We start from the raw sequence: 15,703 nt of genomic DNA on the forward strand, positions 1-15,703 counted from the left end.
GAAGTTTTTCAAATAACAAAACTGACTATATCAACTACTAATTAATAAATAAAACATAGGCATTACATACTGATACTTACAAAATTCGTTCCTTTTTCAGTTTGGTTACTTTTATTTGTAAACCTGCAAGGTAACAAAGAAAAAAAAAGCATAGTATTTTGTTACACATTGCACCAATTCTAAAGTAGTTATCTAAGTTCCTTTATGAGGCAAATGCTACACTATTAAGCCAATTTAAACCGGCTTCTGAATAATGATCCAGGACTCATTTGATGTACAGTGCATTCCCCTTACTTGTACCCTCAGGCTACAAAAATAAATCTGCAACATTATTGCTTTTAGTCTATTAAATGACAGCCAAGTAGATAAAAAGTGAGTTATTTCCTTTCTAATAGTGAGGGCAAACATATAATTAGCATTTCACTATAAACGCAGGTCTGTGCCCTGACACAGCATATGTATATGCTAACAGAAATAGTGCTTATGAAGGCTCAAGTCTCTGGGTATTAAACTAGATTGTGGCAGGAAGTCCTGGATTACAAACAAAATTGCTTACAGAAGGTATTTAAAGAATGGCACTAGAATTTTTAACTCTAGACACACTCTTTTCAATTTTACTTAAGTCTGATATAAAACAAAACAAGAGAAAATATTCATAAAGTAATACAGTATTTCTGATTTTCATGGCAGTAACCAATAAAAGAAAATCACCAAATAAGCACAAAACATTGCCTACAATACTACTAGCAACTTAATATAAATGCAAAACAAAAGAATTACTAATTATAAAAATGATAGTGTTGAGCATTGATAAAGGGTTGTAAAACTATACAACCACACTTTTCTGGAGATACTGGAAACCAGTACAGTCTCTGGAAAACAACTTAGCAGTATATCCAAAGATATTCACAGCACTGTCTGGATTCTTGGGTTCTAATCTATATAGAAACTCATAATAACAAAAGTATTCAATGTAAAAATATTTAGAAATGTCTTCACAAAATATATATAAAGTACTACTTGCTGGAATAATAGCCTGTCTAACAAACCACACTATCTCAATTATAATAGACTGATGCGGGAGTCCCCTCTGTGTGTTGCTTTTCTTGGTTAATGAATAAAGAAACTGCCTTGACCTGTTGATAGGGCAGAACTTAGGTAGGCAGGGAAGGCAGACTGAATGCTGGGAGAAGAGAAAGAGTCAGAGACGCCATGGATCCCCCGCCTGAGACAGAGCTAAAGCTAATGGTCAAGCAGTGATCTAATTAATAGTTTCTGTGTGGTCATTTCGAGGCTAAGCTAGTTGAGCGGCCAGGACAAGTGGCCTGGCTCTCCTTGCTACAATAGACAACCTTTACAATCCTCAAAGACTCTTCACACACACACTAAACTGGGCCCTGTGGTATGTAACTGAAATATTGGCACTTAGGCTGGAGCTAGATGATCATAAGCTATATGGCTGAATCTGTCTATGTTTTTTAAAAAAAAAAAGTCAAATTAGCTAATTTTTCTAGTTTAATACAGCCTTTCTCTTTATCCTATACAAATTTGATTAATGTAAGAGAGTAAAAGGACTATTTACTTTGATTCCTAATTAAGTTCTTACTATTCTGTAATTTCTTCAATTAGAAATATTATACTTTAAAAATAAATTGCCTAAAAATTTTTAATATTCTCTAAGAATTTCATTTCCTTTCTCTTTTTAAAAGTTGGGTCTCCCAGACTGGAGAAATGGCTCAGGAGGTTAGGAAACCGGCTGCTCTTCAGAACCAGAGTCTGATTCCCAGTACCCACACAGCGACTGCGGCTCCAGTTCCAGTTCCACATGGACATCAGGTATGCATATGATACACATGGATACATGCAGGCAAAACACTAATACATGTAATATATATCTTGGAAAAAATTAAAATCTTGGGGGCTGAAGGGGTGGCTCAGTGTTTTAAGAGCACTGGTTGCTCTTCCAGAGAATGAAGGTTCCAATCCCAGCACCACACGGCTGTTCCTAACCACCTATAATGCCAGTCTTAAGGGAGGTGACATGCTCTTCTAGCTTTGAAGGGCAGCAGCACAGATATACATAAAGGCAAACAGTCATATACATAAAAATAAAATATACTTAAAAATTTAAAACAAATCAGCATCTCTCTATATTATTCAGGCTGGCCTCAAACTCACTATGCAGCCCAGGCTGGGTCTCAAACTCACAATCCTCCTGACTCAGCCTGCTAAACACTGAGAATTTAGGTGTGTGCCACCATGTTCAGCTAAGATTATCTTGTATGGGACAGAATTAGCCCTGAAGAAATAGTTATTAGTTGAATGATTTCTGAATAATAAAAGATTATTTATTTACTAGCTGCCTTTCGTAGTTCATGGACAATAGTAAATTACACACACCAATATGATGTGTCTAGAAACACTAATGCACTTAATTCTAAGAACAATTACTTCAAAGTAACTGTAATTACTACCATCTTGGATAACATAACTCAGGGAGAGTTTGTTTAAGCGTCCCCGTTAGTCCCTGTCAGGACGGACACTGGTGGGGAAGTCTGCCCTACTCTCCTCACTGTCTCCAGTGGGGCCGGAAACCCAAATACGCAAATGGAAGGCTCTGAAGAATTTGGGGGCTAGAGTTACAGATTTGCTCTCTCTTGAGTTTGGCTTCTAGCAAGTTTAATGAATATGACACATTTCACCCTTGGTTCTACAACCTATCGTTCAACTAAATAAAACATTATTAATAAGGAAGTGTAAAAAGTCATAGTCATTACAGTATCTTTAGTAGAACAGCTATACATTAGAAACAATCAAATGTTCTTCAACTTAAGTAACATCTAACAATAAAACCTACTTCAGAGACAGACAGAGAATGGCAAGTTTGAGGCCACCTGTGCTACACACCAAGATTCTCTCTGAAGCAATTAACTTTTGATACATGCACAATTTGGATAGATCTCTAAGGGGATTGTGCCAAGTAAAACTTATCAATTTCAAAAGGTTATTTTTTATGACTCCACTTATGAAACATTCTTGAAATGAAAAAATTAGAGATGAAAATGAGAATATTAATGGAATAAACTGGAGAGGAAGGATGGAACGAAGGAGGTAAGTGGCATAGAATCTTTAGTGGTACACACAATCTACACATCGCTAAACTGTACAGAACTAAACACACAAGTCTAGGTCTCACACATACACAAGTGTACATACAGAATTTGTGTGATCTGAATAAGCCTAGTAAATTATACCAATAAAAATGTCTTGGTTGTGATAATAAATATATAAAGTGTAACCAGTATGGTGGCTCACATCCATAATCCCAGCACTAGAAGGTTGAGGTTAGAGGACTTCATGAGTTTAAGGCCAACCTTGGTTATAGATTGACTTTCAAAGGAAGCAAATAAAACTATACAATATACTACCAACGGGAAAACCTAGGTAAAGGGTATGAGAGATCTGTGCACTCTTTCTTAAAAATTACATGTGACTTAAAATAGTAAGAATAAAGCGATTTGTTTTTAAAAGATTTGCAAAACAATAAAAAGGGAAAGCTTGTATTATAACTGGTAAAAGTAAACTGGTGTGCTTTTATTTATAATAATAACAATCCTTCACAGCTGCTGAATTCCTAACCCTGAATTCCTCCTCTTTGGGTAATGACGACAAACTCAAGAGCCTTGGAAGCACTCAGCAAAGCATCATTCTTGCAGAACGAAGAACTTATGCTCCATAAAATAAAGACTGGAGTCAGCAGTTTTTGCCTCTTCTTCTCAAAATGTGGGGATTTTTATTGCTGACAGATTTTGTTTTTAATTTTGGCTGACTTCTAAAACTCAGGTCTGCTTTTGCAAGTGAAAAAGAACCAAAGATGAAGTGGATGCTTGCCATGAAATAAAGATTCTTTATTTTTTAGACAAGAAACAATGAAGTGTAAAGTCATATAAACTTCAAAAGAAAATTCTTGGGAAATATGGAAAGACCTCTCTCTTATTTTATAAGCATTCAACACCTGTGAGGCATTTGTTCTGTCATGTGGATCAGCTCTGAAACACGTTTATGTGTACGTGTGTTTTTAAATTTTAGCATTTACTATTCATCAAGTCAATTAGGTATCTACAATTAGAACCCCTATAAAGTGAGCTTTAATCCTACTCCACACCCATCGGAAGGAATGAGGCTATACAACAATGCAGCTCCTGTATGAACAGGTAGTCTGTTCAACAAAGTATTTGGAATCCTAACACTAGCAACCTGAGAACCTATTTAGGAAACAGTGCTCAAAAGACTAAGTACTATAGAACATCAATTAATCATAAACCTATTCATTCTATGAATTCTGGAGGAAACCAAACAATCAAGGGCAAGTATATGTTATATTACACTAAACAAGTTTAAGAGGTCATAAATGAGACAAGAGTTTAAGTTTGTGATGTATAAGCAAAAATCAATGCTACTAATTCCTGCTTTAGTTTTTATCCAGATAAAAACCACATGTAATGACTACTGTCACTTCAGTTACTTATGTTATTTAAATAGAAATGATTAAACTAGAACCACTTTTCTTAATAAGTAACAGTTAATAGATCAAATAATTTGATTTTACCCCCCAAAATCCTATTTCTCTAACTATCTAATTATTTCTATTCTAAAATAAAACCATAATTTTTTGTTTTTTCAAGACAGGGTTTCTCTGGGTAACTTTGGACCCTGTCCTAGAACTTGCTTTGCAGACCAGGCTGGCCTCAAACTCACAGAGACCCACTTGTCCCTGCCTCCTGAGTGCTGGGATTAAAGGCATGTGCCACTATTGCCTGGCTTTGAAAACTTATATTTATGAAATCAGCTGTACTTAATGTATATGTACTTTAATATTTAATTATCTCAAAATAAACTTGATGTGGGAGGGTCTTCTGTTTTAATAAAGAAACTGCCTTGGCCAGCCCTTAGGTGGGTGGAGTAGACAGAACAGGAAGAAGGAAGTGAGGTAGATGGCTCAGTCAGATGCCACACCTCTCCTAAGTGAGATAAATCGCCATGCCTAGCCTCTCTGGGGCAGACCGCCGTGCCTCTCCTCAGGGAGACAGATGCCATGAAGCCAGCCACCAGGTCAGACATGTTGAATCTTTCCCGGTAAGACACCACTCGTGGTGTTACATAGATTATTAGATATGGGTTAAAGCAAGAGATGTGAGAATTAGCTAATAAGAAGCTGGAACTAATGGGCCACGCAGTGTTTAAAAGAATACAATTTGTGTGTTGTTATTTTGGGGCATAAGCTAGCCAGCCGCCAGGTGCAGGGCGTCGGGAACGCAGCCAGCAGCTACACACTACAGAATAAACTAACTGCTGTGAATTTCACTGACTTTATAGCAGGTATGAATGCAAGTAATAAAATAATATGTGAGCGCTACTTCGAGAGCTCTTAATGAATAGGCTCTGGTTCTATGAACCAAAACTGTTGATTCTGTAGTTATAATGTAATTTTTTGACGAAACATTTTCAAGTAAGCAGAACAATAAACAACTAAATCAGACTCAAGGTGCAGCTGTGCTCTCATGTTAGATCCTCCAACCTGTTCCGTTTTCTTTAATCAGTCCCAATTATGTCCCCTAAATCGCCCAGTTTTCTATGAAAATGACTTGAGACACAGAAATTATATTAACTGAGATGTGACAGCAGAAGCTAGTGTGAACACAGAACACTATAAAATGATATGAAAAACAAATATTCTAAATTCTACTTTATTACCTGTGCTTTTAATAAACCTGATACTGAGATTAAAAAAAAAAATCCTACCCAAATATACTCTTAGGACTTTTAAATTTTAAAGGATTCCGAAACTTTTATTAAAATATGAAAATTCTATTAGAACTCATTCTGAATTCAAAGCAAAGAGTTGTCTATTCTCAATAACAACTTAGACACTAGAATGAACAATGAAGGATACAATTATGCTAAAAAGGGTAAAAATTTAGTGACAAGTATCGCTAGGATAACCCCTGTAAAGAATGCAGCTTGCAAACTGCTGATTTTCAGAGTAAGAGACCACTTATTCTTTCTTAGTTTTAAAAGAAATGCATGTAGCTTATTATATCATGATCAGTGAACAGAGTTTTGTATATGGCATATCATTGATATTGTTTTATGATGTTTTGGTCAAACGAATAAAACAAGAAATCCCAAATGCTATATACAGCAGGGTATACAGATGCATGTAATTTCTTATGGGTATATTTCCTTTGCTGTCTATGTAAAAATTATGCATCTCAAGTACTGTTTACTTTTCCTAATATTTCTCCTTTGTCTTTTACTGACATGAAGCTTTAAAACGTAGTGAGTCAATTTTGATTCCTATATATACTTCAAAACCTGCGATGTCCAGACACGTCTATATTTGATGTCTTGCAAACAGCTTCTTGTATTGGTTTTTCCAAGTAGAACCCCCACCTTTATTTTTAAGTAAGCATCCCCTAGGCAGGTCTTTGATGTTATTACATAGTCAGAGGATCCAATTTTATATGGAACTATATGAACCACATTGACAAATGAGTAATAATAAAAAAGTCCTCTTTTGTTTGGGAAATATCTAGTAACCCAAACTAAATTTTTAAATAAAATCAATTTTCTACAAATAGTGTCTACAATGCTAAGCATGGTGGCACATGTCTGTGATCCCCAGTCTAGGAGGCTGAGGCAGGAAGAAATTGAGTCTGAGGCCTGCCTGGGTTACATAGCTTTTTCTAGACCAGCTGGGCACCATAGTGAGACTCTGTCCTATATGAACAAAAACCACACCTCCAAGAATCCATAAGCAGGAAACAAGCCTGCTTCTTATCCCCTATCCTCTTAATGTTTTTGTAGCACACACATTCCTGGGACTACGAAGCCTATTAAAGAACAGCAACAAGGACTGCACAACATAAAATAACTATCTACTATAAAACAAAGGTCAGTTATCTACTACGTAGTATTTGTCAGACTTAATAACAATTATGCCGCTTTGCTCAACAAATATATCATTTGTTTTCTTAATGCTGCTTCATAAAATAGAGGTCTCCTGAAGACCCTGTTTATGGAAGAACAAAAAGAAGAAACCTGTCAAAATATATTTCCCTATTAAATTAAGATAGAAAATAAAACTTTAAATGGTATCTTAGTTTTCTAGCACTATAACTAGCACTATAATAAGATACTTGGCTAGACAGTGGCGACTGCCTTTAATCACAGCACTCGGGAGGCAGAGGCAGGCGGATCTGAGTTTGAGGCCAGCCTGATCCACAGAGAGAGTGTCAGGACAGCCAAGGTGACACAGAGAAACCTTGTCTCAAAACAAGCAAACAAACTTCAAATTAGAAAGAGCAAAGATTAGACTGGCAAGATGGATCAACAAGTACAGACGCTTGCTGTCAAGTTTCATGACCTGAGTTCAATCCCTTGAATTTATATGGTGGAAGGAGAAAACCATCTCCCAAACATGTCCTCTAACCTCAACTCATCTGTCTGTCTTATATGTAAATATCTCCAAGACAGGGATAGGAAAAAAGCTAACCACTGCAGGGCATGACTATAACACCTTTAATACTAGCACTTCAGGAAGTAGGGGCAGGAGGAGCAGGAATTCAAAGTCACCCCAACCATACAGCAAGGTCAAGGTCGACTTGAGCTTAGTGACTCCTGCTCTAACTGGCCAGCCCCCCACAAACCAACAACCTCAGAAAATAACAAGGTATGTAAAAAAAACCACAGACAAAGAAATACAAATTAAACTTTAACAGCCCTTGGGAGAGAGGCAGGAGGATCTGTTCATGCCTAGGATACATCATCATATACTATCTCAAAATTTTTATAAAGGAAAAATTCTATTTGATACAACATGGAAATAAAACGCTTAGGCAACAAAGGACTCATACACTAAAAATCATAAAATCTTCCTTAAAAAAAAAAAAAACATTCTAGAAGGCACTACTAATACATGCCAAAATGTTCCATGTTCATGGTCAGCCTTGGTTACATAGGGAATTTGGGCCAGGGCTAGATCCTATAAAAGAAAAGAATAGGGCTTGGCACTGGTGGTGCACGCCTTTAATTCCAGCACTTAGGAAGCACTGGCAGGCAGATCTCTGAGTTCAAGGCCAGTCTGGTCTACAAAGTGAGTTCTAGGACAGCCAGGGCTGTAACGCAGCAAAACTGTCTTGAGGCTTGCTTCTGGGTAGGACAACCTGAGTTTGATATCCATGGGACAGACACTCCTCCCTATAAATTAATTAATAAATAACTGTTTTATAAATAAAAGTAATCAATATTTGAGACTTTTTGCTAAAAGTTTCTTTCCAGTATCCCACTGGCAGGTGTCTGCAACAGACATTCACTGAACACGGTTGCTCTCTCAGAATGATGATGATAATGAACATGTATTGGCTATTGTATGCCAGGCATCTTCCAAACACTCCATACACATTCAGTTACGTAACGCAATCAGAGATCATCTTCATATCATACACGAGGCATCCGAAACAGTACAAAGTTAAATAACTTGTACAGTTACCATCTCTACTCAAATCAGATAAAGGAAATGGCTTTTTGATACTTCTAGTTAAATCTATAACTTTATAGGCTTCTTCACTGTAACTCATGCCTCTGTCTCAATACAGCACCACTTGAATCCGCTCACAATCAACAGAAGTAGAGTACTCAAGAGCCAATCCTAGCTGGGTGTGTCGGCCCACACCTTTAATCCTACCACTTGGGAGGTAGAGGTAGGATGATCCCCAAATTCAAGGCTAATATGGTCTACAGAATGAGTTCTGTAGACAGCCAGGGCTACACAGAGAAACCCTGTCTTGAACCACCTCCCCAAAAGAGCTATCCTAAAAATAAAGTTGATGAGACATGAGACTCTCCTCAGCATGTACATACTGCTAACCTGAGCATATCTGCTTTTTACCTACATGCTGAGCAGACCCCCATCACATTACCACTTAGAAATAAACCAGCTGTCTATAATTCTTTGGGGGGGGGGGAATCAAGGTCTTATTTTCAATTTTTCTAAAGTCTTCTCAGGAAACTCTGTCTTTCTCATCCTCCCATCACCTTTTTTACCTGGATGTACCCAACTGTAAAGCCTGATCTGAAAGAAAATTGTAAGCACATACTAGTTTTTCCCTTATCTTCCAAACACAATGCACTACATCAAAATTCTATCACACTTCTGAGATTAACATCTCTATGTACACTGGGACTCACAGGCTCCTTCATAGTTCAGAACTACTGAGGCCGTTATCACAGGTTAAATCACACACAGAACTGACGGGGGCTCACATCAGCGTCACTGCACTGTGATGTCAAAGGTGTGGGCACTGGGATACATGCACGTGGCTGCATCGGACAATCAGGAAAGGGTCACAGGGTTGGGAGTGTAAGAGTAGGAGAGCACTCATGTGGCATACGTGAGGCCTTGGCTGCCCTCCTCAGCATCATCACAAAAGAACACCTAATTTGTAATAGGGAACCTTTCTCACATATAAGGAAACTATCATACATTAAAGATCTGAGAAAAACCTTAAACCTCTGATCTTCTTGTCTCTCCCTCTGAAGGACTTGGATTATAGGTGTGTGCCATAGCATCTGGTGTATGTGGTACTGAGAGATCTACCTGAGTAAACAAGCCAGGCAAGCACTCTACCAACAGAACTACATCCCTCGTCCCCAAGGTATCTTTAATACAAATATTTATATGCTCATCCTAACCACAACTACTCAATCTTCTGTACATTCCTGCGCTCCATGTAAGTCTCCTGAGCTCTTACTTCACTGCACTGCACAGGACTGTTTCCGTGACCATCTGGCAGCCTACAGCAGCTGCAAAAGGAGGCTGCCATTCACGTTTGTATGAGAGTTCAGTAGCAAACAGCTCCTGAAAGGTTTGTCATTTACTTAAATGGCACTTTTACATCTAGAGATAATCCTGCAAATAACAGTAGAAAAAAAGATAAAAGATTATATAACAGTTACGAACTAAATGAAATCAGAATTCAAATCTAAGTCTTCAGTCAATAAATTCTACTGGTTTTTTTTTTTTTAGCATATTTCCACAAGTAACAAATGACAAGTCTATAAACACTATGGTCAAATCATAAAGCATTACAACAGTAAATGCCCTTTAAAGGTGGAACATTTGCTCCTAAATAAAGTTATTTCTATGTAAAACAAATAAAATGATCAAAGCTAGTTTCTATTACTATAGCCTCAAGCACTTGAGGAAAGACTTTACCTTGTACTTCCTTATCATGAGATTCTTTTAGTTTTGTCCAGAGCTCCTTGAAGTCACTGGACACATCTGCAGAGTTAGGGCTTCCACAGCTGCTTCCCGAAATGCTCATCTTACCAGGCTTCACACTTCTGTTTGTGGATGTTTCCCCCGACCTTTCTCGTTACCTTACATAGGTGTGAGGTTGTCTCTGAAGTGTTCAAATACCTGAAATGACAAATTACAATGTATCATCTTTTGCATATCTGCTTACGTAATTTGAAATCAGGATGAAAGTCCAAGTCCAGCTATTTTTAAGTTTTATCTATTTACAAGCAATCATTTGGAGAATTTGGGAAGAGAGAGAAAAGAAGATAATGGTGAGAACAGGGTGTGGCTGAGAGGCAATGGCAGGCGGAGATGTGAGTTCAAAGCCAGCCTGGTCTATGCAGTGCCAGGGCTACATAGTGTGAGACCCTGTGCCATCAGAGAGAGACAGAGAGGGAGAGGGAGAGGGAGAGGGAGAGGGAGAGGGAGAGGGAGAGGGAGAGGGAGAGGGAGAGGGAGAGGGAGAGGGAGGGAGGATGAAGGAGAAAGAGGAGGAGGAGGAGAAGAAGAATGAGGAGAAAAAAGATAGCAGCAAGAAAACTATGGTTTCAGTTGTTGGCTTTCACACAGGATAAATCTCAGCTGGTTTCCAGTTTTCCATCTAAGAAAGAATAATTACTCATATTATGTTGAAGTTAAAGGGCTCTAATAATATTGAAATGTTTACAATTGTTCAGTCAGTACTCATTTACCCTTATAAAATGTAGTGGCCAGCTGTGCTGGCTTATGCTTACAATTGGAGTACTCCGGAGGTTGGGGGGGGGGGATCCCAAATTCAAGGTCAGCCTGGGCTATATAACAAGATCCTATCTTTAAAAGAAGAAAAGAGAGAAAAGGGAATGGGGGCCTGCAAGATGAATCATCAGGTAAGACACCACCAAGCCTGACAACTCGAGTTTGATCCCTGGAAGGTGAAGGAAGGAAAGAACTGACTCCAACAAGGTGGCTTTTGACCTCCACATGTCCTGTGGCATGGGCACATACGTCCACCCACATAGTAAATAAATAAATGTAGAATTGTAAATATGCAAGGAATGAGAATGTAGGTAACAAGTGCTTGCTGAGCACAGAGAAGGCCCTGGGTTCAATCCCTAGCACTGAAAAAATTACTGCTTTAACTTTTGGAGAGATGTGCAGTGCAACACTTATAGTTATAATGAACCAGGTAGGAAAACATCCTGAAATATTCCTGATTTTATAATCTCTTAATACACACATGTTATAAAACCAGGAAGATGGTTGACATATTAAGGCATGGGAGGACCTATGTATATTTCTAGAAATAAGTCAATATGATACACACACAGCAAAGCTCTATGAATACTCTCTATTTAGAGGTACAAAACTATTAGGGTAATGGTACTTTGTGACTCTTACATAGTGCCAACTAACGATTAACTTTACAACTTATGCAGTCCCTAAAAGAAGTAACAGACTATTCAGGAACTCAAGTGGCTTAATAAATATTTTAAACTGTGCTCTTACCTGAAACCATTAATTAGCTATCATTACAAAAGTAACCTATTGGGCATGGTGACTCACGCATGAATCTCAGCACTGGGAAGGCTGAGGGGAGAAGTCTGCTCCAAGTTCCAGGCTGTCCTTCTCAAGAAAAATAATGGGAGGAAGCAGAGGAGATAGGAGGAAGGGAGCACAACACAGAAGGACCTGGAGATGTAGCTCAGTGGGTAAGTGTGCATCTAGCACTCACAAGGCTCTGGGCTCCATTCCCAGCACTACAGAGGCAGGAGGATCAGGAGTTCAAGGCCATCCTCTGCTCTCCAGCTACACAGAGAGTTTGAGGCTGGCCTGGGATGCATAGTCTCCATACAAAAACAACTTCCGGATAGAGAACTGGCTGTGTTTAAAGAGCACTGGCTGCTTTTTCAGAGAACCCAAGTTCAAGTCCTAGCACCCACATAACAACAGCTCACAATCTTTCGCAACTCCAGTCCCAGGGAATCTGACACCCTCTTCTGATCTCCAGGGATACCAGGCATGCATGCACATAAAATAAAAATGAGTCTCAGAAACAAAAACTAAAGCAAAACTTTCAGAGGAGCAATAATGCATTCAACCTGATTAACACAGCATAACATTTGAAGAAACCCATTACTTTCGCTGGAAGTGGTGGTTCACACCTTTTAATCCCAGCACTCAAGAGGTAGAGACAGATTTCTGCCATCCAGGCAAACGTGGTCTACAAAGTTCCAAGAGAGCCAGGGCTACCCAGAGAAAACCTGTCTTGAAAAACAAAAACAAACAAAAAAATGCCATTACTTTGAATTCTAACCTAAAATTAAAAAAGAAAAAAGATCTGTGAGTTCCAGGACAGCCAGGGCTACCCAGAGAAACCCTGTCTTGAAAAACCACAACAACAAAACAAAACGATGTACGCAAGCGCTTGGTCGCCTGCACAGCGCTACAGAAATAATACACATTTACGAAGAGCTACAAAGTTTCAGTAGCTTTCTAAAGAGTCAGAATAAATGAACATATATATATATATATATATATATATATCAAATAATCTTATTAATTTTGGGGGAGCACTAAGTAATTGTTAAGTAGCATGAATGCAATAATGATACAGTCATTTAAACTTTTTAGAAATTTTTATTTCTTCTAGTGCTGGGAACAGAATCCAGAGCTACATGCATGCTAGGTGAGGATTCTACCACTGAGATTTATTTTCAGCTCCATTTTCCTTTTGCCACTAAGGTTTTGTCTGTTACAGGAATAGTATGGAATAAACTAATGTTCTCTGGAATTGGCATGAAAATGGGTGTGGGTGGAGAGATGAAACAAGAACACATTACTCTGGCAATTATTGAAGCTGAATGATAATAATGTTAATGTCTTTCTCTCATGAATATTCATTTCATATTCATTTTTTAAAGTGAGACTGTAGAAGGAGGTGTGGGCTGCTTCCCGCCACCCGGCTAGCTTTACACCTGAAATAATTACACGGAAACTGTATTCATTTAAACACTGCCTGGCCCATTAGTTTTAGCCTCTTATTGGCTAATTCTCATATCTTGCTTTATCCATTTCTATTAATGTGTGTAGCACCACGAGGTGGTAGCTTACCAGGAGAGATCTTAGCCTGCGTCCATCTCGGAGAGGAGAGTCATGGCAACTACCTGAGGTGTCTGCCTGACTCTGCTTTCTTTCTCCCACAATTCTGTTCTGTCTACTCCACCCACCTATGTTCTGACCTATCAGGCCAAGCAGTTTTCTTTATTAATTAACCAATGAAAGTAACACATAGACAGCTAACCCTCCTCCATCAGTCTGATGAGGAGTGTTAAAACAATTTTGCTTCATGAACCTGTGTTTAGCTTAGCCATAAAAGATACATTATGGCCAGTAAGAGACTACACTTAGTTATGTATAGTAGCATATGGGTTATACTTTTAATAATTCTAATGAGTGAATTATCAGAACTCTACAAAGAGGTACAATTATTAACTCCAGTACAGACAGGGTGGGCTATTTCAGGGTTAGGATTTGAGGCCAAAACTATACTTCTCTGTAGTGAGAAAGTATGGCGGGTGGTGGTAGCGCACACCTTTAATCCCAGCACTTGGGAGGCAGAGGCAGGTGAATCTCTGAGTTAGAGGCCAGCCTGGTCTACAAAAGCAAGTTCCAGGGCAGCCAGGGCTACTCAGAGAAACCCTGTCGAAACGAAGGAAGGACGGAGGGAAGAAAGGAAGAAGGAAAGAAAAAAGAAAAGTTTAAAGGTTTAATAACTTTAATGGGAAGCTTAAGAGTGAGTTAACATTAGTGTAAACTAAGTATCCTTTAGGAAATGCTTCAATGACGAGGTAGTTAAAATAATGCAGTGCTTTTGTTGTTTTGAAACAGAGTCTATTTAGCCCTGGCTGACCTAGAAGGCCTAGGCAGACCAGGCTGGCTTCGAACTCATATGGAGACCTGTCCGCATCTGCGTGCGCTGCCACCACGGCCGCTCACTACATAAAACACCATTAATACCAAGTTTGCAAATTTCGGTTCACGACTTCCTTCCCGTCTACCCGCTCGCCCAGCACTTTGGAGCCCATCTTTTGGCTCTGAACCGTTATTCGCTGCGCACCGCGCCCTTGTCCCCTCCACACACCGGTCTCGCGCTCACTGCGGATACAAAGGCTAATTGTGTCCTCGGCACCGCTAGCCTGCACACCGAAGATGCTCGGCAAGGCCACACAAGGGAAACGCACGGGCCGGTCGGCGCCCCTCTCACGAGCAAAGCGCAGACTCGCCGCGCTGCTCCAGCCGCCTCCCGCCAGACGCCCCTCAGCAGGTCACACCGAGGGCGCTTCCCAGGGTGCCCGAAAAGCGCGCGCTGCACAGGCGGCGCATGCGCGGGGCGGGCTCAGTGCCGAGAGGCGCACCGTCGCGGGAGCCCGAGACTCAGAATGGACCAGGCGCGCGGCGCGTCCTCCGGGCCGGCCCGGGCCCAGCCTCCCTCGCCGGTACCTCACGCCTCGCCGCCGCCGCCGCGGCCTCTCCTAGAGCGCGGCTCCCGGCCGGAAGTGGCCGCTCCGACTCCGCTCACCGGGTAGGGGGAAAGGAGAGCCTGTACTCACCGCTCCGAGCCTCCCTGGAAGCCCTCGGGAGCGCAAGGCAGACAGCGGTGTCCTCCGGGCCGGGAAGGCCCCGCCACTCGCTCCTACCCTCTTTCCGCCGCGTTCCCTCCCTCTCCAGGCGGCCGGACCCACGGCGGGGACGGCCACAGCCTCCCGGAGGAAGGCCGGAGGGCGCCCGGCCCCGCCCGGCCCGAGCCCTGCGGCGTCACGTGACGTCAGCGGGAGTTCCCGCGGCCGGCGGGCGTCACGCCCCTTTCCCCCAGCTGCTGGGCGGCGGAGGAGGGGCTGCGTGCGGACCCGGATGGAGGACGCTGCGGAGATGAGCCGCCCTGGGGGCCCAGAGGCTTGGCGAGCCCCGGTTCGTGGAATTCCCTGGCACATTGTCCTACTGACCTGTTGTGAACTTGATCGCGAGCCCTGTGTCGGACGAAAGTTAGTTAGCCAAGACCGTGTGAGCCCAGCACGATTCAAGGCTGGCGTGCTGTACCACACTGAAAGTTAAGATGGACGGATGTTTCAGCCTTAATTGCCTACAGTTTAGTGAAGGGATCCGAGAGTACTGAATTTGAACGCCACATTTCAAAACGATTGCCGAAGTTAAATGATGAGTTTCTTTCAAGTGCCGAGTAAGAAATTAGAAGTCTAGAATCGTTAACAGGCTGTTAAAGCTTTTTTGTGCTTTTGTTGTTGAAACGGGTGTTGAGTGCCCCATGCAAGCTTTAAACTCACTATGCATGATCTTGAACTCTTGATT

The 15,703-nt window shown here is 40.7% G+C and overlaps 1 protein-coding gene across 2 annotated transcripts in view; it reads right to left on the bottom strand.

Moving 5' to 3' along the window:
- Positions 1 to 15,138, bottom strand: part of Rbbp8 (RB binding protein 8, endonuclease) — a 91,423-nt gene extending 76,285 nt beyond the window's left edge. For both annotated transcript variants that reach the window (XM_038331938.1, XM_038331937.1), the window contains exons 1-3: positions 14,950 to 15,138; positions 10,277 to 10,480; positions 81 to 123 (exon numbers count right to left, since the gene is read on the bottom strand). In XM_038331938.1, coding sequence (XP_038187866.1) covers positions 81 to 123; positions 10,277 to 10,385 — 152 coding nt within the window. In that variant the 5' untranslated portion in view covers positions 10,386 to 10,480; positions 14,950 to 15,138. The remainder of the gene's footprint in view (positions 1 to 80; positions 124 to 10,276; positions 10,481 to 14,949) is intronic.
- Positions 15,139 to 15,703: the final 565 nt, after the last annotated feature.

The sequence above is a fragment of the Arvicola amphibius genome, chromosome 5, assembly GCF_903992535.2.
Source record: "Arvicola amphibius chromosome 5, mArvAmp1.2, whole genome shotgun sequence".
NCBI lineage: Eukaryota > Metazoa > Chordata > Mammalia > Rodentia > Cricetidae > Arvicola > Arvicola amphibius.